Source organism: Nematostella vectensis, chromosome 3, assembly GCF_932526225.1.
Source record: "Nematostella vectensis chromosome 3, jaNemVect1.1, whole genome shotgun sequence".
NCBI lineage: Eukaryota > Metazoa > Cnidaria > Anthozoa > Actiniaria > Edwardsiidae > Nematostella > Nematostella vectensis.
The window spans coordinates 15,582,201-15,606,389 of NC_064036.1; the positions used below are offsets into that span (position 1 = coordinate 15,582,201).

Consider the following 24,189-nt stretch of genomic DNA (forward strand, 5'->3'; position numbering starts at 1 on the left):
GTGATCGTGTTATCAAGGTAGTGTGGTCTATCAATATATACAGAAGCCTCACTTTATGTTACTGGTGATCGTGTAATCAAAGGTTACGTGGTCTGTCACTAGATGTAGACGCCCCACTAACCATGTTACTGGTTATAAGGATTGATAGATGTTGTTTCGACGCATATATTTTTTTTTTCTTACGCATCCGTCATCAGGCTAATATCGTTTTCCATATGAAAGAAAAAAGATTGGAAATAAGTCGAGTCTTGCCTAAATGCTAAATATAAAGAGTGGAAAATATTTTCTAATTTTTAACGGGTTAAAAACTGAAGGACATTTTTCTCATTTCTCATTTTTTCACGATTTGATTTCGTCTCGTCATTTTAAAAGGCAAAGGAAGCAAAGATATCAATTATACTTTTGGGCTACTCTTGTTGATGTTAAGAGATTAACCTTTTCATAAATCAAGAGTCAGACTATATAACGGTTTTATTAAAATTTAGATAACGCTAATAAATAGCACTTTATTGTAACGTGCAAGATTTGAATTTTATATTGTCTCTTCGCCTTAACCGAAATGAGTTTAAAATCAAATTCGACATATCGAAATTGATAATTTGCCAGTATTAAACTCATTCGGAAAAGGCTAAACAAATCTTGCATGACCTCATTCATCATTATTATTTTTATTTGTTACGTCATAGTGTGGTAAGGAGTGGTAACGGTTCAATTCGTTATTATTATTCTATTGTAGTTACGTCATAGTGCGGTTTATTAATAGCAGGTATTGTTTAACTTTTTGCCTGTGTAGTACTTAATGCCGCTTCAGGTCCCACACGGCTGTTGCTCTCTGCAAATATAATTTTCCTGTTTGCACTGTGCTTAAGTACCTTAAAAGTTAAGTGATTTGACATATTCTTCCTGGAAAAGACAGAGACAGAGCAACTCAAGTTTTTCACTAAATCATATTATATTGAAACAGGAGTAATGGCGCTCGGCGCTAAAGCTATGGTTCTGTTTTGTGGAGTTGTACTCGGTTGCACTCGATCATCTTTGGCTCTTACACGAGAAATGTGTTCGGGTAAGTAAAAAAGGTTAATAAACGTTACAGTAACATAAACAAACATCAATGTTAAATTAATTGATTTTGAATCCAACATCCAGAACTTATGTGCCACAAATCCATTTGAGCATAAACTTGAATGAAACAACAACATCATCTATCTTAAACAACTTTCAGAATTCAAGAACCCCACTTATTCTCTATTATTTACTTATGCTTTTTCGATTTGGTCTACCATTTTTGGCGAGGCAAGTTTAGTTGCCTAGAACGACACTAGCGCTATTTGCATTTTGTTGTTCATTTCGTTTTGTCCTGTTGCTTATTGTATAGTAGGTGGCTGTGCGTGCTACTAGCTGGTCTAGAATACGTCTTCTACAACATATGACAAACAGTGCGGAACCATACCTTTAGAGGAATGCAAATTTTGATGTCTATTTCATTTTTACTATTATAGTCAATTGTTTTCGACATATTGTTTAATGTAACTTGAAATTGTGTTGAACTTGTTTCGATTGTTTGAGTTTTTATTATTCTAACAACGTTTTTAACATCGCAGTTAACTTCGCAAGTTAATAGTAATCTCTCCCAGGGTTCGAGCAAGTTTAAATTAAAACTGCTACACAGGGTTTAATTATAAGAACCATTATAAGGACCAATAAATTTTTCTATGAAATCATCGATCATTGCTCCTTTTTCATATTTCTGTTATAATTTCGGCGCTTAGATACCATTCATAATTGTCAAATTGCAAATAATAACTCGGGTGTTCCCGAAAAAAAATGCGTTACAAATGTAGTGTTTATTTATATCTTTGTCAAGTAAACTGGTAAATGCAGGACAACTAAATATTATTTTCACCAGACGCGTTTACGGAAAATAAGACGTCGAAATTGTTGAAATTTTCAACTTATTCGGAAATTTAATGTCTTTTTCCATCTTCTATCTTCTCTTCTAAACGGAAAGCTCATTGCCGAACTCGTACAGATAAAACACTTTGCAAAAGAGAGAAGAGTAGCTATGGTATTATTGGAACAGAGAAAAAATGAAACGAGGAATGTTAAAAGTGCAAAAGATTTAGAAATAGAATTATTTCGATCTTTCTAGCTTCGACAACCGAGATTCCTATGTCCTGTTGTCCAACGGAGCTGTTGGGTGCATGTTGCCTACCTATCGTGAGACCGTGCAACGAAACACTCCAGCTACAGATCACAGAACTCATGTCCAACTTCTCGAGGCTTCCCTCCATTCCCAGCTCTGTAATCTCTTCGAGGAGGCGCCGAGATGCGAAAGGTTAGCGGAATGGATACTGGGGGGAGGTGCATGGTAATTTACTACCTCTAAATCGTTGTCCTTGGGGCCCTGAAGCAAGTTGACTCTGGGGCGGGGGGGGGGGGGGGGGGGTAGGGTACTTTTGTACCCTACGGTTTTTTAATCGGATAAGGTCTTAAAGTGTCCGTAGCATGATAATAATTTTTAATTGCTAACATCCCCTAAAAAGCGTTTATTTATTTAAAAAAATGCAAAACGTTATTTTCACTTTTTCTTGAAAAAAAGCGTAGCGACACAGTTTTTCCATGTAATATAGTAGCGAAAGAAAAGCGATGCAAAAAAGAATAGCGTTTTATACATATTTAGCAAAAATAAATAGTACGCAAATTACATTTCTAGCCTACAACGTATCTTCCGCCAATTCATCAACTCCGACAAACTCGTCGAGTCCCGATGGAGGTCAATTTGGTCTTCAGAGCTTCTCTAGTCTGGTGGACTACCTCGGTACCCAATCCAATCAAAATCGAAAGCCATACTGCGTTCATCCTATGAATTCGTCAGCATGTCTGGATGGCTTCTACCTGGACGCCGTCGAGTCAAAACCAAAGCCTTGCCCCCCAGGTAACCTAGAGCTCGAATACACTAACCTGACAAAGGCTCTCCCCCAGGTAACCCAGAGCTACACTTATCTGAATCCAAGGGACGTAAAACACCACTAGGAACGCAACAACCCTTTGGAAGTGACCACCCTGGACAGAGCTTACAAACAATACACACATGGGCATTGTTTTGGGGTCTCTCTCGTGCCTTTCGCACCTATGCAACTTAGGCGCGTACCCAGGATTGTCTGGGGGGGGGGGGGGGGTGGATGCGCAATTATAGGTATCATATGGAGGAAGCATAGTATTTGAAGTTTCCATAATAATAAATGACCCACTTTTTGGCCGCCAAGGGGGGGCGCGCGCGTCCTGCGCACCCCACTGTACACGCAAAAAACAGCTTTAAGTTTGTAGCAGCTAAATGGTGGAATGCATTGCCACTAGGAATCAAAGAAGCCAAGTCAATCACCGCCCTCTCCGCAAAACTAAGAGAATATAACACAACACTGTAAATAAGTTTATAAATCAGCAAAGGATTGTTATTGTAAATAGTTTCGTCAAAGATTTTGCTGTACACACGCACCTGTAACTGTTGGAAGTTACATGAGAATGATTTGGTTACTTGTACGTAATATTTCCAAAATGTTTTTTCCAGGATGTTGTGTATTGCTGATTATTTTTTTCCTTTTTTAGGGTTTTACTGTCCAAGTAATCAATTGTGTATAATACCATGTCCAGAGGGATCGTATTGTATCACAGATTACGTGGTGAACTCAACGGTAGGAGTCATTTGTTATTGTACACGCTGTCTTAAGTCTCTTCTAAAAGCAACATACATAACGCATGTACTTATAGAAAGTGACAAGGCCATCAAGGAAGTGATTTTGGATAGACATTTAAAAAAACCTCTTTTGCCACTTCAAAGCACTAGTTATTAAAGGGATTGGCAAGGATTTTTTTTTGCGAGAATGGTATTTTAAAATAATGTGACCAGTAGGGGCTAAGAAATGGAAAATTTAATAATCTTTACTCTAACCAATACTTGCTCACACTATTTGACTTGAAAATTTTTTGGAATTCTCATAAAGAAAGGGTCTTCCTACGGCTGTCGCGAAGCAGGCTTTTGCTGTGAACCGTCCGGCGGGGTGCCGGTCTATGACCCGGACAGCGGAAGGTATATCTGCCGCGGCTCCTTTAGACCTAACCCCTGTGAAAAGGGTTACTTCTGCCCTAACGTCACTTCACGCAAGATATGCCCCGAGGGCTACTTCTGTCGAGAAGGGAGTGTCGAGCCACAGCCTTGCCCAGTAAGTAGAGCTTCGACTTATCTCTACCATCCGTGTATTACTGACGATTGTTTTTCTAGCTCATAACTGAGGGAGGGGCGCAAGGAAGGGCACGAGCACTCCCCCCGATCATTCTCCCTTTTTTTATAGGGCGCCTCTAGTACAGTATTTGTCCAAGTGTACCCCCTTCCACTAACAAAACCCTGACTACGCGCAGAATCCCATGCTTAGGAATGTAGTCGCGACGCGTCAGCCATGTAATCAAAGACCTTCCCCATCCCTTCCCCCGTTCCCATTAACCAGATTCCAACACTCCTTCCCCCGCTCCCGTTAACCAGATTCCCACATCCCTTCCCCCGCTCCCCTTTAGGTATTTTCCTTTACGCCCTCTTGTAAGAAAAAATGTATGCTGATTTAATGTTATAAGTGCCACAAAGTTCCTACGGTAGGCTATCTTTTTCTGAACCCAGTAGAAAGAAAATGTAAATTTTGTGGTTACATCTTTTCATTACTTCCTATTATGCCGCTCCATAATGTGCTGCGGCTATTAATGAAATGAGTCTACGAGGTACCAATTGTCTTACCCATGCGTGTCTGCCGTAGCCTCTAGCGAGCTGTAAAGTAGGCTCTTCTGCTCCAGTCGTCATGACAGCTGGTGTCTCCTTACTCGTTCTCATCATCGTCCTCGCGACCGTGGTCAGCGTCTGCTTCTATTACCGCCGCACAATCAGGTTTTACTCCCATCTGTACGCTTCACGATATTTGAAACGAGACAAGGAGGCGATCAACGCTTTTCAAGTAGACAGTGGTCTGAGGTAAGACGTGAGTCATTAGAGGCCAAGAAATAAGGGCATACAACGAGCCCCCCTTCCCGAAACATGTTAAAATGGCATATATTATAAAATGGCAAACATTATCTGTTGCTTTTTTTCCAGGAGGAACCATTCCTTTCTTTTCAGCAAACATTGGTTAGGACTTTTTTTTTCAGCCAGCAGTGGTTAGGCATTTTAGCACATCGGTTAAAATTGCCCGTATAACCGACGATCGGGACGATATTTTTTCCCAAGCATCCGCTCCAGCGCCCCCCCCCCCCCCCCCCCCCAAATATATCCAGCACAACTAGTTCGGCCCCACAAATATGCCAGCAGAACCATTCGGGACGAATTTTCCCCACCAACCGAGGGGTCTAACCTCTTCCCAGCCAGCAAAATAACGGGTTGCGGAACATATATTTCGCGGAACAGATCCATTTGTGGCCTTGCAGAATGGACGTAATAAAAGAGGGCGTGCAAGAATGTGAACTGTTTAAAGAATTAGGATTTGCTAGTATATTCACACTGTGTTTCTGTCAGAATGGCGATGATTGGTGCATCGGAAATCCACAACCAAGCAGACAAGATTGTCCCGAAAGACTTCCAAATCAACATCGCTTTTCATAACCTCAGCCTGCAACTTAAAGGGGTAAGTAACGTGTGTCCGCTACTAGTAGTGCACTGGAAAAAAAACATTTGCTATCTACATTATCCAGAGACATTTGAAGTAACACCAGTTCTTTGAGACCATTTAGGTAACGGGCTGATAACTTTATAATTTCCTGACAACTCAGATATACGTCGTGCAACGCTTTAAAGAAAACCGACACATATCACAAGCACTCCTTTCTCTTTAGGGGTCAAAGAAAAAGGTGCTTGCTGGCGTGACAGGAAAGATCAACTCAGGGGAAGTTACAGCCGTCATGGGCCCCTCAGGAGCCGGCAAAACGACCTTCCTGAACACGCTCAGTGGCAAGGCGTACTACGGGGTAAGTCAAAAAGCTCAGTGGCAAGGTGTACTAAGGGGTAAGTCAACACGCCCAGTGGCAAAGCGTACTAAGGGGTAAGTCAGAACGCTCATTGGCAAGGCGTACTACGGGGTAAGTCAACCAGTGGCAAGGCGTACTACGGGGTAAGTCAACACTTTCAGTGGCAAGGCGTACTACGGGGTAAGTCAACACGCTCAGTGGCAAGGCGTACTACGGGGTAAGTCAACACTCCCAGTGGCAAGGCGTACTACGGGGTAAGTCAACACTTTCAGTGGCAAGGCGTACTACGGGGTAAGTCAACACGCTCAGTGGCAAGGCGTACTACGGGGTAAGTCAACACTCCCAGTGGTAAGGCGTACTACGGGGTAAGTCAACACTTTCTGTGGCAAGGCGAACCACGGGGTAAGTCAACACGCTAAGTGGCAAGGCGTACTACGGGGTAAGTCAACCCCCTCGATGGCAAGGCGTACTACGGGGTAAGTCAACACCTTCGGTGGTAAGGCATACTACGGGGTAAGTCAACACGCCCAGTGGTAAAGCGTACTACGGGGTAAGTCAACATGCTCAGTGGCAAGGCGTACTACGGGGTAAGTCAACACGCCCAGTGGTAAGGCGTACTACGGGGTAAGTCAACACGCTAAGTAGTAAGGCGTACTACGGGGTAAGTCAACACGCCCTGTGGTAAGGCGTACTACGGGGTAAGTCAACACGCTCACGGTAAGGCGTACTACGGGGTAAGTAAACAAGCTCAGTGGCAAGGCGTACTACGGGGTAAGTCAACACGCTCAGTGGCAAGGCGTACTACGGGGTAAGTCAACACGCCCAGTGGTAAGGCGTACTACGGGGTAAGTCAACACGCCCTGTGGTAAGGCGTACTACGGGGTAAGTCAACACGCCCTGTGGTAAGGCGTACTACGGGGTAAGACAACACGCTCACGGTAAGGCGTACTACGGGGTAAGTAAACAAGCTCAGTGGCAAGGCGTACTACGGGGTAAGACAACACGCTCAGTGGTAAGGCGTACTACGGGGTAAGTAAACAAGCTCAGTGGCAAGGCGTATTGCGGGGTAAGTCAACACGCTAAGTGGTAATGTGTACTACGGGGTAAGTCAACACGTCCAGTGAAAAGGCGTACAACGGGGTAAGTAAACACGTCCAGTGAAAAGGCGTACCAAGTCTCTCGCTCGCGCGCATTGTTAACCGTGAAGGTACAAGTCCCCCTCCCCGGAGTAATTCCGAGATTCTGAGTGTTTTTTTAACTGATTTGTTTCGTAGAAACACACGAGTTCCCCAACTATTATTGTGTTTAGGCAAGGGGTCATACCAAAGCTTTTCCAGAACTATCAGATAAAAATCAGCACAGGACCAACAAATAATCTGTTTTCTTTCTGCAGAATCGGGGTGGTGACATCTTTATCAACGGCGTCAAAGAAAGTGACTTTGACAAATATCGGACAATCACTGGCTTCGTTCCACAGGTACGAAACAAGATGAATGATATAATGCTTTTTACCAAGTTTGTCGACATCCCCTATTAGTCATCAGATGTCTTTACTAAATACCTCTACCATCCTAGCCATTGTCGACATCGCCTATTAGTGATCAGATGTTCTTACTAAATACCTGTGCTGTCCTAGCCAGTGTCGACCTCGCCCATTAGTTATCAGAAGTTCTTTAATAAAACCTGTACTGTCTTAGCAATTGAAGGCATTGCCCATTAGCAGTATTCTATCAAATGGTATCAAAAGGTGGACATCACTTTGAAGTGACCTGTGGCTTCATTGGTATGGTCCTTAGGAGGATGTCATGCACCGTAACTTGACCGTCAAGGAAGTGCTGAGGTACCAAGCGGAGCTAAGGCTGTCCTCATCCACGAAAAGCTCCAAGAAGCATGAACGCGTTCAACAGGTAAGCAAGTTGCAGTAGGTTCAGAGGTAACCACCATTCATGCAACCCTTAACTAAACTGTCTCACAGCATGTTTATTTTTGTTGTCATCCGTAGATTATTGAGCTTTTGCAGCTTGAGCGTATCCAGGATTCGCAAATCGGCGACGAGGTAGGTAAAGCAAGATCCGCTTTTTTAAATGTGGTTATATGAGAAAGTATAACATCTAATATCATGTATAGCTTCATCGCATTATTGTTGGACCTTAGCATGTGTTGAGCCCAGCTATGTCGTGCACCTTTATCAGACAACTATTGCAATATACGGCAATTCAGCAATATAAAAACTTACGTTCGTATGAACTTAGGTTACATGACGTTCGGAAGCAGTACCATACAATACAATTACACCACCAATGTACATTGGTGACGTGAAATAACGTCAGATGATATAAGGTGGAGTGACATCACGTGATGAATTATTGCTTATCGTCTGAGAATCCAACTTTGCATTTAATTATAGGAAAACCGTGGTATATCTGGTGGGCAGAGGAAAAGAGTAAATATCGGAATGGAACTGGTTGTGGATCCTACCCTACTCTTTCTGGACGAGCCGACAAGGTATCATCATACGGAGTGGTAGCTCGTTTTATATATTGATTCATGATGTTTAGTGATACCTGTTTGTGTTAACAGTGGTCTCGACAGTACCTCTAGTCTGTCTGTGCTGAACGCACTGCGCGCCGTCGCCGAAAAAGGCCGACTCACCATCGTCTGTGTCATCCATCAGCCACGCTTTGAGATCTTCCGTAAGTTGCTTCCTTGCATTTGCTAAGGAAATAGAAAACACATATAAGCATTCTTCCCTTAAAGGCAACACTTAAAGGTAACACCTTACTATTCCCTATGCCTGAAAAGAGAGAACACCTACCAAATACTTACGAACAAGGCCCTTGAGAAAGAAACGATACAAGCCTATGTCTTCTTAGCAAATATGCCATGCTGTTCGTAGGTATGTTTCACAATCTTTTGTGTATGTGTTTCATATGCGAGTTTCACGAGCGACCTATTGTGTCTGTGTGTCTATCTAATGTTTCCTAGGCATGTTTAACACCTCTCTCTCGTGTTTCCTAGGCATGTTTGACACGTTTCTCTCTATGTTTCCTAGGCATGTTTCACACCTTTCTTTCTATGCTTCCCAGGCATGTTTCGCACCTTACTCTCTATGTTTCCTAGGCATGTTTCACATGTTTCTCTCTATGTTTCCTTAGGCATGTTTCACACTTTTCTCTCTATGTTTCCTAGGCATGTTTCACACTTTTCTCTCTATGTTTCCTAGGCATGTTTCACACCTTTCTTTCTATGCTTCCTAGGCATGTTTCACACCTTACTCTATGTTTCCTAGGCATGTTTCACACGTTTCTTTCTATGTTTCCTTGGCATGTTTCACACCTTTTTTTCTGTGTTTTCCTAGGCATGTTTCACACGTTTCTCTCTATGTTTTCTACGTATGTTTCACACTTTTCTCTCTATTTTTTTCCTAGGCATGTTTCACAACCTTCTCTTCCTGGGTCCTGGTGGCCGAACTGTTTTTCAAGGTTCGGTTGACGAGGCGGAGGAATATTTCCAGTGTTTGGGATTCGAGAAGCCTCTTAACGTGAACCCCGCAGACTTCTACATGGACGTGATTGGTGGGGTGTACGTCAAGGATAACTTCGCGCCTTCGCAGCTTTTTAACGAATGGGAAAGGTAGGAATACAAGGGTTCCTCCTCCCAGAAACTCGAAAAGTTGTTGCAAATTAAATGTTGGCTCTTAGTCTGGGCCATACGTCAATAGGATACAAACAATTCTATAATCTTTCATGATCTCGAACCCAGTGATTGGATCAAGGTACATAAAATGTTAAGGTACATATCACGAAGGAGACCCAAGCAGAGAACAAGCAGAAAAAAAAAAAACGGAACTTTTTCTTCCCTTTTCGTCTAATTCGCTTATATTCGCAACGTCTCTGCTTGCCTCGCTAGTGAAAAGCCTGGTCTAGTTGGATATAAAAGTGTGTCTAACTCAATTGTTTCCAACTGTTGCAGTTACCAATCAGAGCGTGATGGCGTTGATGCCCCGGTTGAAAGCCCGCACACCGTGATTGACACCTCATCTACTGCCAATCTTGTGGCATCTACAAAAGGCGTACAGCTTATCGGTATGAGGGAACTCAACGAGTCCAACGGCGGGTCAGCAAAACCCGGTACGGTACCCTGTTGGTCCGTTTTTCGTCTTTTTGTCAATTTCGTCTACTAACAATTGCGTCAAACTTCATGTTTTTAGTATCATTTGAGCAAAGAAAGATGCCAAATTTGTTTGCGCAGTTTTTGACATTCTACCGACGTGAGAATCGGCTGCTGTTTAGGATCTTGAGGACGCTGTTTTTGGACCAGATGATGGTGCTTGTGGCAGGACTTATCCTCGGCGCACTTAACACGGAGGTACTATGAAACCTTAGTACCACCTTTTACTTAAATTATCCTAGGCGCACTTAAAACAAGAACCGTAAAACCTAAAAATCATCAATCTTTCTTTTTTTCAAGTTGTCCTGGTCTCAGTTACCAAGGAGGTACCGTGAAATCCAATCACCAACCTTTCTTTCCCTTAAATTGTCCTTGTCGCTATTAAAACCGAGGTACCGTGAAACATAATCATCGCCCTATTTTTCCTTGAATTTTCCTGGTCGCTCTCAATATAATCATCACACCACCTTTTCCTTAAATTGTCCTGGTCGCTCCTAATCATCCACTTATCTTTTCCTTGAATTGTCCTGATTGCTCTTATAACACGGAGGTACCTTGAAACATAATCATTTCCGATAACCGTAATATCCAACTGTCTGGCACACTAAACGCTGAGGTAGCGTTAAAATCATCTACTCTGTGTGACTAAGCATTGAGCGGGAACATAAAATGGCGGCGTGAGTGGCCTTTTTAATAAGACCCTCTGATCAGATCAGCTCGCCTCACTTGAAACCTCAACATGCAGATGTCCATGCCGTATGCTATTACTAAGGAGGTTTTTTGATTATTAACGAAACCCTAATTGTTCTTTTTCAGGTCGCTTTGTCGAACATTTTTTCCTTACAGACGATCAGCTGTATCGCTCTTGGCCTGACCGCCATGCTCCCTGCGCTACGTTATTTTGGAAACCACAGGGTGATATTCTGGAGGTAGAAATATATATAAATCACATTATCCTGGCACGGGCTATAGGATAATTTGACTCCGAAATGAAGTCTAATGTCTTGTTAGTGTTGAATAAGCACGTATTCTTACGTTGACTGGATGTATATGCCTTGGTTTCGCTCCTGCAGCGAGGTCTGTCCCTACGCGCTTGCGACCTTTTAAACGACGCGCTGTGTAACCGCCGCCATCTAGTAAATGAGTAGGTCGACCACTCGACTAAAAAAAAACGCGCCGCTAGGGGTCGAGGTGGTCTTCATTTCGGAGTCAAATTATCCTATAGCCCGTGATCCTGGGTATGTAGTATCGTTTTCTGTTGCGCCGCATTTCTATATTTTGTCGTAGTACCCTTTCAGGTGAATCCACGATCATCTTAGGCGTTTCAAATATTATGCAAAATTCAAATAACATTAACCGATTGATTGTTAAAAGGCGTTTTTATACATTTTTAAACCTGATTGTATTCTTTTTAAGCGGAACTCTATGTCAAACCGAGGTACCCCCTTCTCCCATAAAAATTTCCACCCTCCCACCCCCTCCAAACTTTATTCCCCCCCCCCCTTCCCTCTAACTTTTGGGACCTCTCTATCGCATCTGACGTAGTATATTATTTCCTTTTTATATATTTTTAGTGGTATATCGTATTTTATTCCCTTTTAATATATTTTCTGTAGTACCTAGAATTTGATTCCCTTTTTATATATTTTCGGTTGTACCTAGTATTTAATCTATTTAGGGAATCAGCGTCTGGGGTAAATCGACTCAGCTATTTCCTCGCGGTGGATTGTGCGCAGTGGCCAATCATCCTCATTAGTCCACTAGTGTACCTGAGTCTTCTGTATTCCTTGACCATCCCAAGAGGTAAGTTTGATACGGACGGCAAACAATAGCATGCAATAGCAGGGGCGTACACAGGGGATTCCCCCCCTTGGCGGCCAAAAAGTCGGTTTTTCTTATTATGGAATCTCGGCCAATCCTGGGAACGCGCCTGAGGTAATGGATAGCTTATTAAATTCACTTCGCATCAGACAACGTCTGAATTACTGACTATAAAGAACGCATAAATACAGTAATTGTATTACATTTTACATTACATTATATTACCAGTTAGGGTACTAAACAGTAATGAAGTATCTAAAACGATCAGTTCTTACAGGTGTTTGGCAACATGATAGCTTCAATCTCAACGAGTAAGGGCAATCTGCAGAGCGAACCCTACTGTGATATGATTGTTGATCGGGGTTGATAACCCGGAAAAATTTAAAACAAGTCTGAGTCCTGTGTTCTTCGATTGTAGTCAAGCAAGCGTTATTTAGAACCTCTCGATAGCTGAGAACAGGAAAAATGTTACATGACGCCCTTTTGGATTTTTTTGCATCAAATGACCCAAGAGATTTTCTTATTGAAACTAGACCCAACGAGTCCTCTTCTAGTCCCGTTTACTTAAGCACCGAAATTCTAATCTATTTCAGGTCAGTTTATTCATCACTACGCGTCGACTGTAGGGGCGTGGTTCGCGTGCAATGGAACTGGTTACTTGCTGTCCATCTTGTTAAATCCAAGAAACTCGCAGCTCGCGTCGGTGCTCGTAGCCCTCATTAACTCTTTGCTAGCAGGTATATTCTGTCCGCTGTGCTGTTTTAACATCAAAATGGGTGGTAAACCCTCATATGGGTGGTAAACCCTCATAAGCTATAAAATGCATGTTAGGTTTAATTAAATACTGGGCAGAGAATAATAAGGGGGTTTCAAGGAAATGGGTGTGTGGGGTGGGGTGGTCCCCATTGGACGAAAATTTTATAATGAATGTCCGCCACATTTTTATTCATGTCTTCCCCTCTCCTCTTGGTGACTGGCTATCCTTCACATACTGGACCCTGACTACAACACACTGCGTGCATGTTATTCTAGGTTCCTCACCCTCCCTTTGCTCTTTGGACAAGTTTACGTTCGTCGGCCCCGCCCTCTACAACCTGTCCTATGCTCGGTGGTACATGGAGTCGCTATTTGAAGTAGAAGCCAACCGATACCCCCGTGTGATGGCCCCTCTAGTATACGGCATCGCCGGCAGGAACGGCTACACCTTAAGGGATTACAACTTTGCTCTCTCCATGCTTTTCGTACTCGGAATCGGAACACGCATCTTAGCGTTCGTTGCGTTGTGCTTGTTGAACAGAGGCAAGCAGAAATGAAGGGATGATTATACTGGGTGTGTCATCAATCATAAAAGCAATTGGCAATTGTAATATATACTCTGAGCAGTGCTCGTATCTTAACTAAATTAGGCTCATAAATCATGCTATTCTAGCTTTATGTGATTTTCTTTTTTTGTTTTTTTAATGTATTTCGAGTTTTTTTTGTAAGGGACGGACCGTTAGAAAAGTGAAGGGGGGGGGGGGGGGGGTAAGGAACAAAAAAAATTCATACACGAAAAAAATGGAAAAAATGCATGTAGTCAAGACAAGACAAAAAAAATGCATTCAATGATTTAAAAAAATCCTGCACGTCTTTGAGACAAAGACAAACAAAATATTCACGACTGAAACCTCCCTACCCACCCCCCTTGCTCCCTTCCCCCACCCACCCCCCTTCATTTTTCCAATGGTACGTCCCTAAAAGGGGAAAGTACAGCCCATATGCGGCCTTTTTTATAGGGGGAAAAAAACTTGTATTTTCTCGCTATGGACCTCATATAAAGTTTTTATTTGCAAAACACTCCTAGTAGGTCACCTCGTGATCTTCTCTCAGTTTTCAATAACTCTCGTTAATAATTTCCAACAGCTAAATCGCCAGCTGGCTTCACTCATTCAAAATCTTTTGAAGCGTTCTCATTGTTCAGCACTGAAATGGTTTTCAATCACGACACTTCTCCCACAAGGCGTTGACAATGCTAATTGTAATTCCGTTAGTTTGAAAGACGTAATCCCCCATCCTGTCTACAACAGGGTAACCATAGAAATGACAACATGACTCACAAGCTAAAATCTTTTACTGCAAACCAAATATTTACAGTGGCTTATTTACAGATCGAATATGCAATTGAGAAAATTCACAGCAAATTGTATTTTGTAATTGAAATAAAAATGTACACCTTTAGAACATATTCAGTTACCATAGACGAAATCGCACAATCCATCCTAGGAAAGAATAATAAAAATCAGCGTTCTACCATTGAGGTGGGAGGACAAGGGATGACTTATATCCATTGGGTATAACGGATTTATGGGAGCTGGATGGGGAGGATGTTATTGGGGGAGTATTAAGAAATCGTTCACGGCTTTTGGGATCAGGTCCAGGAGCCAGTTGATAAAATTCATGATCCTGGTTGATATCTTTTTACATAAATAGAAGAATGAAGAATGGATGAATAGAAGAACGAAGGATATAATGGAAATGGCACATGCCATAGTGTACAGGTTTTAGGTGGATTTCTCACCTCAAGTAAAACTCATAGCGGCCGCGGGTGGTGACGAGGCGTATCCAGTATCGTACCTCGGCGTCACTGAACCGAACGAAATACCACCCTGTAACCAATCACATCACATCTTGCTTAGTCACGTGACTATGACTGTACCCCATTGACTACAAAGTATAGACGAAGGTGAAGACAGGGTTTTCGTATATTGTTATTGACATCACAACGAAGTCGTTCTACTGTACCTCTCCCATTCTTGTCTTGGCGAACTCTATTCTGATACCTCCCTTTTCTGAGCCAGGGTATAGATACCTAAAAACAAAGTTAAAACTTCAGTTACAAACATGAATCTAACCAGAGGGGAAACGTTTTGCTTTCGTTTGCAAGAGGAGAGTTCGGGAGTATATGAGTAGCCTGCTCTAAATCTTTTAAGACATGTCATGTGTCGGTTCGCCATCTATGTGTTGTACTGGTCGAAGGAGGGTAAAAAGAGTTTCTTACAGTAGTAAACGCATACGAGCAACAAGCTAGGCTCTGGAGATGGGATGGGTGGAGATTCTGTTACATGTCACTAAGAACCCCCTAAGGCTTGGTTTTGCGCTTGCATCGCAAGTATTAAGGGGAATCTGAATTATCCCGTTCCTGTTTCTACGTACCCCTGGAACATATTCATTGCCTGGGTAGCGATGAACTCGTTATGGTACTCTACAAACGCTACCGGTCCGTTTCCTTTGTTGTGCATTTTAAGCCGCCGAAACCCTGGAACTCTGAAACAGAAATTATTTGTTATATCCTCTAGGGTTTCACAGCTCTCCATGCAACCTTATTACATTTCACACTGAGCTGGTAATGGTATCCCAAGAACAACTGCTAGTCTGTTTATGACCGTTATAGCACTACTCCAACCTTGGAAATGTTATGCCTCAGATCACAGGCTTACCAACCTCTCAGTCAGTCTCCAGTCAATCCCAGTAACAAGCTCGAATATTTTCACGATTGATCACCTCCTGTAATTGTCCTATAATTGTCTTATATCCTAGAATAAAGGTCACAATAAACTCTCATTGCTTTGTGGTGTGTATTTATTCAGAATAAGCGGTATTTCTAACGTTTGAGCAGTTGAGGGTTCCGCGTTATATAGTAACGACAATTATAGGACAATTACAGGAGGTGATCAATCGTGAAAATATTCGAGCTAAATACTGGGATTGACTGGAGACTGACTGAGAGGTTGGTAACCTGTGCTCAGATTACAACTATAGCAACACAGAAAAAAAATCAACCTTGGAAATGCTATTCTTCACATTATAGCTATAACCCACACCAACCATGCAAATGCTATGTTTTACATTACAGCTATAACACCACACCAATCATGCAAATGCTATGCCTCACATTACAGCTATAACACCACACCAATCATGCAAATGCTATGCCTCACATTACAGCTATAATAACACCACACCAATCATGCAAATGCTATGCCTCACATTACAGCTATAACACCACACCAATCATGCAAATGCTATGCTTCACATTACAGCTATAATAACACCACACCAATCATGCAAATGCTATGCCTCACTTTATAGCTATAACACCACTCCAATCATGCAAATGCTATGCCTCACTTTATAGCTATAACCCACACCAATCATGCAAATGCTATGTTTTACATTACAGCTATAACACCACTCCAATCATGCAAGTGCTATGCCTCACATTACAGCTATAACACCACACCAATCATGCAAATGCTATGCCTCACATTACAGCTATAACACCACACCAATCATGCAAATGCTATGCCTCACATCACAGCTATAACACCACACCAATCATGTTAATGCTATGTTTTACATTACAGCCGATAACACCACACCAATCATGCAAATGCTATGCCTCACTTTATAGCTATAATAACACCACTCCAATCATGCAAATGCTATGCCTCACATTACAGCTACACCAACCTTGCGAACGTCTCGGTCAAGTCCTTTTCCGTGCAGTTCTTGTCGATGTTGGCGACAAAAAGGGTGCTGCACGGAGGGTTTCCCGCGGCGGCTGCGGCAGCTACTGCGGCCATCTGTTGCTGTAGTGTGAAAGTTGCTGCTGGTGATGATAGGGGGGATGGTAGGGGAGAAGGTAGGGGGGAGGGGAGGGGAGAATGTAGAGAGGCATATCCGGGATGATGCTGAAAATAACGGAATAAATGAAAATGAGTTTACATCATTCACTTGTTGTTCATCTTATATCATCGCATATTGTCCCAAGAATTTCTATAGGGTGACATACTAATGTTTTTCTTCTATTTACGTGGATGGAGGGACTTGAGATTAAATGCTAAAGAACTATATCACATTTCGGCTAATTACATATCTTTCTATAAAGATTAACTTGTTGCACGATTTTTTTTTTATCTTCATCAAAGTTTTACTTATTTATTGGTGCACCTTCTTTCCTAAGTATATCGCCTAAGGTAAATTCAATGGGGTACCTGTGGTGCATGCGCAGTGCGTACCTGGAGCTGCAGTGCAGTGGGGTGGTGATGCGCGAGATTGTGATGAGCAGAAACCGCCGCTGTCATTATATCGCTGAACAATGGACTACAAACAACCAATCACGTGTTACTCGTGTGGGAGGGCTGTGGTGAAGGCCTAGTGGGTGGTGGGTGAGCTGCACCGCTGAATTTTGTAGAATCCAGCGGGCGCCAAATTCAGTGAAACTATGTGTTAGTGCTATGGGATACCTGTGGTTAACATTTGAGTGATGGGCCTGAAATTGTTGAGCATTGACAGCGGACGCCATTATATCGTTGAAGTAAGGGCTATGAATGATAAATTAGTTACGTGTTATTACGGCGGACATATCGGCCATTATATCCTTATAAAATCATTATATCGAAACAAGGGTTATGAGTAGTGATTAGTCACGTGTTATGATGGTTACTGGATTAGTAATATTGCACTTTTCTAAGCACATTGCTAATCGATTTAAAACGAAATCACTTAAAAACAAAGTATATATATCGTTTTTACTCATTTTTTTCCTTACTCAGCTACTGTCTGTTTTTTTTATTTGCTGCTAGTAACACGCATACAGAATACACAGTAATAACGGACCAGTTCGCCCCATGACAGGTTCTCCAATAGGGTTCTGGATTCCGGATCCTAGTGTGTGGATTCCGGATTCCATGTCGGTTTTTTCTCGTGGATTCCGGATCCCAGCAGCATGGATTCCGGATTCCATATCTCATTTTTTCATGGATTCCGGATTCCATATCTCATTTTTTCATGGATTCCGGATTCCATATCTCATTTTTTTCATGGATTCCGGATCCCATATCTCATTTTTTCATGGATTCCGGATTACCTGTCATGGGGCGAGACCAGTGGTTTGGTTACATGATGGAGATGGTTTCATATAATGGGGAAACACAAACCCATTTAGTCTTCAAATGATAGGTACACAGGAAGTGTATCTCGCAACGGGTGGAAAGAGAAAGATGAGAAATTATGATATTGATGTATATAACTGTTAGCAAAAATTGCTACTTATTTACTATAACAATAGAAATATTTGTCCGATTACGTTCTAACTTATATTTTTTTTTGCGGCTAGTTTGATATTTTTTTTAACATTTAGGGTGAATATTTGAGTATGATAGGTTTTCATGCTATTCAAATACGAAAATATCAGAATGTACTTACGCCTGATAGGCCAAGCTTGGCTCGTGAGTGGGCGGGAAAAAGAATGCATCATGCCCTCCTGTCAATCAAAATGCCAAATTACCAAAAGCTGCCAACAAAATATAATGGATGCCTCGCATATACAGCCAGTACTTAACTAAGTCTACTCGTCTAGGGAACACTTTATGAGCTGCGGCTGAGCTCCTCGGTTGACATGACGTGAAAAAAGAGGGTATTTGCGGAAAATTCGGCTTTCCCGTGGCCCACGGCATATAACGTGGTAATTCTCCCTTTACATAAAGGCCATTTCTTCTCAAACGAACTCTTCGCTTGTGCCAACTACTAGTTCGTTTCGATAGTAGGATAGTAGCTTATCTCAGATCGAGTATGCACCTCTGACATGATGACCAAGCAAGCGCCCCCCCTCCCCCCCCTCCTCCTCGTTACGAAGGTGAAATAATGACGCAAATGTTTGGGTCAACCCCCATCCACCTCCCTTGGCAGAAAGCTAGATGCGCCCTTGCATGCGAATCCCCCATCCTCATCCATCTCCCCCCCCCCCCCCCCCATCCCCACCCAGCTCCTTCCTTTCTTTCTCATTCCTTCTAATTTCCCCTTCTCTTTGTTAAGTCTCTACCGGCATATCTCAATAGATTATTCACCTGACATGAGGACGGACTGTCTGTTCACGGGCTTTGATACTTTGGTGTTAGACTTTGCAAATTCCAGCCTGAGTGTCTGTGAGACATCTGGATCAAATTGCACCCCCTGTGAGCATAGAGAAGTCAGTCAATTTGGCAATTAGCCTAAAAGCAATACTGTCCCTCAGAATTCTGAATCGATTGAGGCTAGGAATAAATCTTGCAAAGTCGGGAAAACATTTTTTTTATTCATTCATAAAGAAGATGGAGCTAAAACATCAACCAAGTTTTAGAAATTTTGAAAAAATTTCCCCAACGAATTATTAACAAACAGTGGGCAATGGTTTTACAGAAAACTTTTAACTCCCATAAACTATCACAAAGGATAAAGAAATATCAATAAACCCACCTGGAGTTCGGATTTTGCATCGGAAGCGCAGTCTTTGTTTTCGAACGTAACAAAAGCCACGGGCTGCAGAAAAGATAATTGAGCTTACCGACCAATGCACTCAAAACCAGCAACCAAAAATACACTGGAAAGCAAACTAGAACTGCAAATTCTGAGAAATATGATACTTACTGAAGCTTTGCCCTGCAAACAAAGAAAGAAAGAATAAAGTCAATAAGATTTGCTTATTTTTGTCTGTTTTTTCTTCGACAGATGAATTTGACGTAGTTTTATCTCCTACCTGTTTGTCAGTGAGTTTCAAAAGGGATCCCTCATAGCCCTAGTAAAGGGAAAATATATCAATACACTCTTCTTTATTATACATAATTCTAAAAAATTTTCTATACCTATACACATTTCTAGTAACATTAAGCAAGATACTTAATACATTGGCAATTGTTTTTAATTGTAGATAAGTCTTATATTTTTTTCTTATATGCATACGTATGGAGTATGAAGACCTGAGTTTCTTCATAGGTGTATCAGCATGCTTTTGTTTCTTGCAAAGAAAACGTATCCATATATGGTTTGTTATTACGCCAAAACTTCAATGAGTAAAATCCCATCAAATTCCTTGTTTTCAAAATAGGAGTCAGCTTAAGAAACAATGCGAAGAATTAGACCTTGTAGAAGCCATATTTTTCTCAGTTGGGGTGTAATTCAAACGCATCTTGTGTTATTTTTTTGCTTTAAAAATGCTATTGAAAACAAAAAAAAAATGCTTCTGTTCTTTAAAGAAAATCGGATAAAGATAAATTCCTCTAGCAAGATCAGAACGCTTAAAGAAATACTTTTTCTGCTTTTTAGAGGTTTTAACACTTGAAAAATTTGTTCAACCGAATTTAAACAATAAAAGATAGGCACATCCATATTCATGTTCACAAAAAATCTACATTTTCGTTATTCGTTATGTGCTTTCATAAAAAATGTTGCAATTTCACAGTAAAATTTCCTGATTTGGATAAGCTACTTTTGTATTTAAAGGAAGTATATTTTTCCTATATCAGACTTTAGCCAAAAGCCACTCCTTCAAAATGTTTACGTGGCGTGTCCTCAGACTTTGTCAGACAAGCAGGTGCCTTATTGATAAAATTTGAAATACTTTAAAAAGTTTTGGACTCTTAAGATTCCTGTCTGTAATAATCGCAAATGACCGTTTACCCCCCCCCCCCCCCAAAAAAAAAAAAAAAAGAAAATCAGGAAAATCGTTAGACAAGCATTTATTTTATATTTTTTGTATGCGCGACTCGCTAAATTCATCTTACTGTATATCTAACTCATCCAAGGGTGAGTGAAACTCATCCAAGTGCTCTTGATCGGCTCACTAAATGATGTGCTTTCTGTTTGCCATCGTTAAAATACCTAATGCTTGCACATTTTAATTTAGGTTTGCTTGCAACTCTTGTCACTTCTCTACTTTTCAAAAAAAGCCAAAATACTTGGCTTTCTAAAAGAAATATTGGGGTGGTCGCATGTATGCTGAAACGCTAATTCAGATGCCCAAAACTGTTATTGTTACAAAAACCATTTACTCGTTAGCGCATCTTGGTAAATGGAATAGCAGAGCCAACAAATTTCTATACAAAATGTGTTAATCATTAGTTGGAAAAAGGCTAATGCTATATTTTGAGTTCCAAAAGAAGCATAGCTAGATATTCTAAACGCAAATAGTCTGTTTTGTGAAAAGTGTCACGAACTTCTCAATCAATCAAACACCATGCCTAAAGCAATTCAACACGGAGAAGGGCTTAAGAATTCCTTTGTCCCCTACAACACAGAGAATCCTTCAACCATTTCGGAAAAACTAAAAACGTTCTCTTCTATATCGCAATTACACTTGCGTAAAGAAAACGTCTTAGGACGCTACCGTTTACTTTGTTTTCGAGGAGGCAAGTATTTCAATGTGTAAAACCGCAAACTTCTCTTAACTGAGTTCCGGTCGGTTTGTTACCACAGTTGCCGAAATATCAAAGGTCAAGGCTCTCACGAATTGTGAGAAATTTGATAGATAATACCAAAGCAAGATTTGTAGGCAAAAACTGAATAATAGACTTGAATATGAGATCAGTATAAGTTGTAATTTATTCTAGTTTTGGAGGGGGGCAATACAATAATTAGCGCTTGAGCGAGCCCGAAAGACATAATCGACGTGTACAAATTTCTGCATGAATTCCAAACACTAATAATAATATCAATGACTTTTGAGTTACCCTTTGGTAGATCCGTCTAAATTTACTAAACCAAACAAATGTAGGATAAAGTTTTAGCCTCTTCAGTTGCTTTGTTTTACTGTTTGCATAAATAATGACGTTAACTACTTAGCTCTTCACTGTCGACAAATATTGGTTTGACCTGCGTCGTTGTCAAATGCTTAACGGGTCTCGAGTTCCGCTGTTATATTTTGCTTATGGTTTTACCGCAATCTCATCTTAAAGAAATCAGCTGATTTTTATATCTTGACTTAACTCATTTTCGCTTTAATATTCATTCTATCTCTGTCAACAAGTTAACGCGTAAGTCGCGACCTCCTCTTCAAATCAGGTCCTTCTCGACACTATTACTGACACTCACTGATATTTTCTATCAGTAATCGTTTAGCACACTTACGATAAGTCCATGACAACTCAATGGCGCATGCAAAGCGATTTTTAGCTCGGATCTTTAACTCTATGCAATTTTAATCAGTTAAAAGCATTACTGAAGTTCCAAACTTCTAAGTCTGAATTTCAAGTTCAGATCGGAAGCGTGAGTGCTCACCTTGAAGCTTCGGAACAAGAGATATACTTCCCTTGGCTTCACATCTAACGGTAGTCCGCTCACAAAAAGTGTCCTAACCTAAAAGAAAGAATAATAAACAAATTACTAGGGCGTGGAATTACCGTAATTTTCTCAAACTTGCACATTATTTAATTCTCTGTCGGCAGAGAGTCAATTTTTAAAAAGTTTACCTCGTCGGCTTCCGGGCTTGACTTTGTGGTGTCCATTAGAATTGCTTAGTGTGCTCCCGGATTGACTATAAAGTGGAGTGTCCGTGCTGAGGTGCAATTAGTCGGTTTGTTAGAGTGCCGATCGGTGTTTGCTCATATCCAGGCTCTTCAATTCGACCAGACCCAGCTGTGACTACGATCTCAAACACAACAGGTAGTACGTGACGTCACGACCGGCGTGACATTCCAGGACTAGTCAAGCGCCGTCGGATGCTGTGATTGCCATGGTTACTGTGCTAATGACAGCGGGAGATCTGGGGCTGATGGTTCTGTCTTGATCACGGAATTCGAATCTCACTTTTCTAAAATAATGTACAAAATGCTTACGTTCTATGGAGGTTTTGCCCCCTAAGTAAAAATAACATCACTATATTAAAAACGATACCTTATTTTGTCATTTCGATTAAAACAGTCGTTAGTTCATGTTGTGCGTAGCTAATAATTTGTTTCCTTTGTCCTGCAGATCGCTACGCTGGCCATGAATTTTAATCTTCATATTATGACATTTGCTATGGTGACAAATGAAAGATGATACAAAAATATAATCCCATTTTTTTATTGCGACCAAAGACTGACTTTCACTAGATTCCTTGTTGTTGTTTTCCTTAAGATAGCTGCTAGATGTGATCGAGATTTTTTTTGTACCTGAAGTAAAGTTTCATTCCCTACCACTCGTGTGAAGACTGGAGCTTGTCATTCATTAAAGACCCTTGTTGAGGAATGCGCAATAACGCCCACACATTTGTAAGTGTCTGAAACTCTGTCCGGACTGGCAGTAATAAGTGTAGAAAATTAACGCAATGAAGCTATTATTTGTCCCAAAAAATGGTGGATTGTTTTAGATGAGAGGGTGCTTCATCCTTTAAAATAATGCACAATGGCGAAGTTTTAATGTGTATTATTATAACGTCCTGTTTCTACCTGGGAGATATCGAGCAGGCGCGAAGCCAGGATTTGATTTCATTTGCACAAATTAGTCGAGTCAGACTGTTGAATGGCGTGGATGAAAAATTAAAGAAAAGCGTGCATGTAGCAGTTAATCGTTTTTTATAAGAACATATCTCATATAACGGTCAAGGAAGAGGCGCGGACTTCGCCAGCTAACAAAGGATGAAAAAAATACAGGTCTATTTGGGAGTCTTTGTTCAGGCTCGCAATGTCGCTGAGGCATCGTAATGCACGGGCGCATTTCATCATAGTATGTACGGACATCAAAGTTGCGAATAAAAATAACGTTGTTTTGGGAACCGTTGTTTTTCTATCATTTAAAATGCATAAAATAAATAGAAGAAAATTAAGTGCGATAAGAAGTAAATATATATCTCTCTCTCTCTCCTCTCTCTCTCTCTCTCTCTCTCTCTCTCTCTCTCTCTCTCTCTCTCTCTCTCTCTCTCTCTCTCTCTCTCTCTCTCTCTCTCTCTCTCTCTCTCTCTCTCTCTCTCTCTCTCTCTTAATTAAAGTTTATCAAATCATTCATTGACTGCAACCCCTCCCCCCAAAAAAAATAATCAAAATAAAACTAAAATGCAAAAAAAGAGATGTTGTAAGATGTTGTAATTACATGCCTGCATTGCAGAGGCAAGCGAACTCCTACTCCATTCTCATTACATTTCTTGCATTGCATTTCGCGTTGAGTTATTTTTTGCATTTTGCTTTGAAAGTTATTACATTTCGCGTTAAGATTACATTTTGCGGTGTAACAAGCCACATACTTTTGTTATTTTTCCGAGTAAACATTTATCTTTCTCCAAAAATCCAGAACTAATTCGGCTTCCTAGGCTATTGGGTGAGTACTTCAACCTTGCCAAGTTTCACCCAAAACTGTCGGTGCTCTAATGGTCACACTCTGATATACGGTTGTTTGTGACGAGGGTACCCAGCGGACCAATAGCAGCCA

At 41.2% G+C, this 24,189-nt stretch overlaps 2 protein-coding genes across 4 annotated transcripts; one reads left to right on the forward strand and one right to left on the reverse strand.

Moving 5' to 3' along the window:
* Window positions 1-793: 793 nt before the first annotated feature.
* LOC5522139 (putative white-brown complex homolog protein 30) lies at window positions 794-14,208 on the forward strand. 2 transcript variants are annotated; one of them, XM_032367578.2, is made up of 21 exons: window positions 812-879; window positions 965-1,063; window positions 2,150-2,335; window positions 2,714-2,935; window positions 3,607-3,692; window positions 4,002-4,220; window positions 4,803-5,014; window positions 5,552-5,660; window positions 5,869-6,000; window positions 7,394-7,477; window positions 7,797-7,907; window positions 8,003-8,056; window positions 8,408-8,505; window positions 8,581-8,693; window positions 9,429-9,633; window positions 9,973-10,130; window positions 10,211-10,368; window positions 10,987-11,099; window positions 11,849-11,973; window positions 12,585-12,728; window positions 13,024-14,208. In XM_032367578.2, exons 2-21 carry the CDS (start codon window positions 970-972, stop codon window positions 13,302-13,304), a joined length of 2,904 nt encoding a protein of 967 aa, XP_032223469.2. In that variant the 5' UTR covers window positions 812-879; window positions 965-969; the 3' UTR covers window positions 13,305-14,208. The 2 variants fall into 2 exon arrangements, with proteins under 2 accessions (XP_001642016.3, XP_032223469.2); XM_001641966.3 differs by having other exon boundaries at window positions 794-1,063.
* On the reverse strand, window positions 14,084-22,433 carry LOC5522141 (RNA-binding protein with multiple splicing 2). 2 transcript variants are annotated; one of them, XM_032367579.2, is made up of 14 exons: window positions 22,254-22,433; window positions 22,063-22,140; window positions 19,547-19,585; window positions 19,438-19,449; window positions 19,267-19,329; window positions 18,879-18,984; window positions 18,238-18,295; window positions 17,277-17,354; window positions 17,049-17,133; window positions 16,501-16,721; window positions 15,184-15,294; window positions 14,773-14,839; window positions 14,549-14,636; window positions 14,084-14,249 (listed from the first exon to the last, which is right to left on the reverse strand). In XM_032367579.2, the coding sequence occupies exons 1-13, from the start codon at window positions 22,287-22,289 to the stop codon at window positions 14,550-14,552; spliced, it is 1,041 nt and encodes a 346-aa protein (XP_032223470.1). In that variant the 5' UTR covers window positions 22,290-22,433; the 3' UTR covers window positions 14,084-14,249; window position 14,549. The 2 variants fall into 2 exon arrangements, with proteins under 2 accessions (XP_032223470.1, XP_032223471.1); XM_032367580.2 differs by lacking the exon at window positions 17,277-17,354 and having other exon boundaries at window positions 22,254-22,432.
* Window positions 22,434-24,189: the final 1,756 nt, after the last annotated feature.

Bases quoted from the DNA above. Each gene is read 5' to 3' on its own strand.
- LOC5522139 (XM_001641966.3), top strand. From the start codon at position 970: ATGGCGCTCGGCGCTAAAGCTATGGTTCTGTTTTGTGGAGTTGTACTC. The intron at 7,478-7,796 runs GTACGAAACAAG...TATGGTCCTTAG, and splicing joins TCACTGGCTTCGTTCCACAG to GAGGATGTCATGCACCGTAA. The intron at 8,694-9,428 runs GTAAGTTGCTTC...TTTTTTTCCTAG, and splicing joins GCCACGCTTTGAGATCTTCC to GCATGTTTCACAACCTTCTC.
- LOC5522141 (XM_032367579.2), bottom strand. From the start codon at position 22,289: ATGGACACCACAAAGTCAAGCCCGGAAGCCGACGAG. The intron at 19,586-22,062 runs GTGAGCACTCAC...TCCCTTTACTAG, and splicing joins TCTTGTTCCGAAGCTTCAAG to GGCTATGAGGGATCCCTTTT. The intron at 15,295-16,500 runs GTTGGTGTAGCT...TTTCTGTTTCAG, and splicing joins TTGACCGAGACGTTCGCAAG to AGTTCCAGGGTTTCGGCGGC.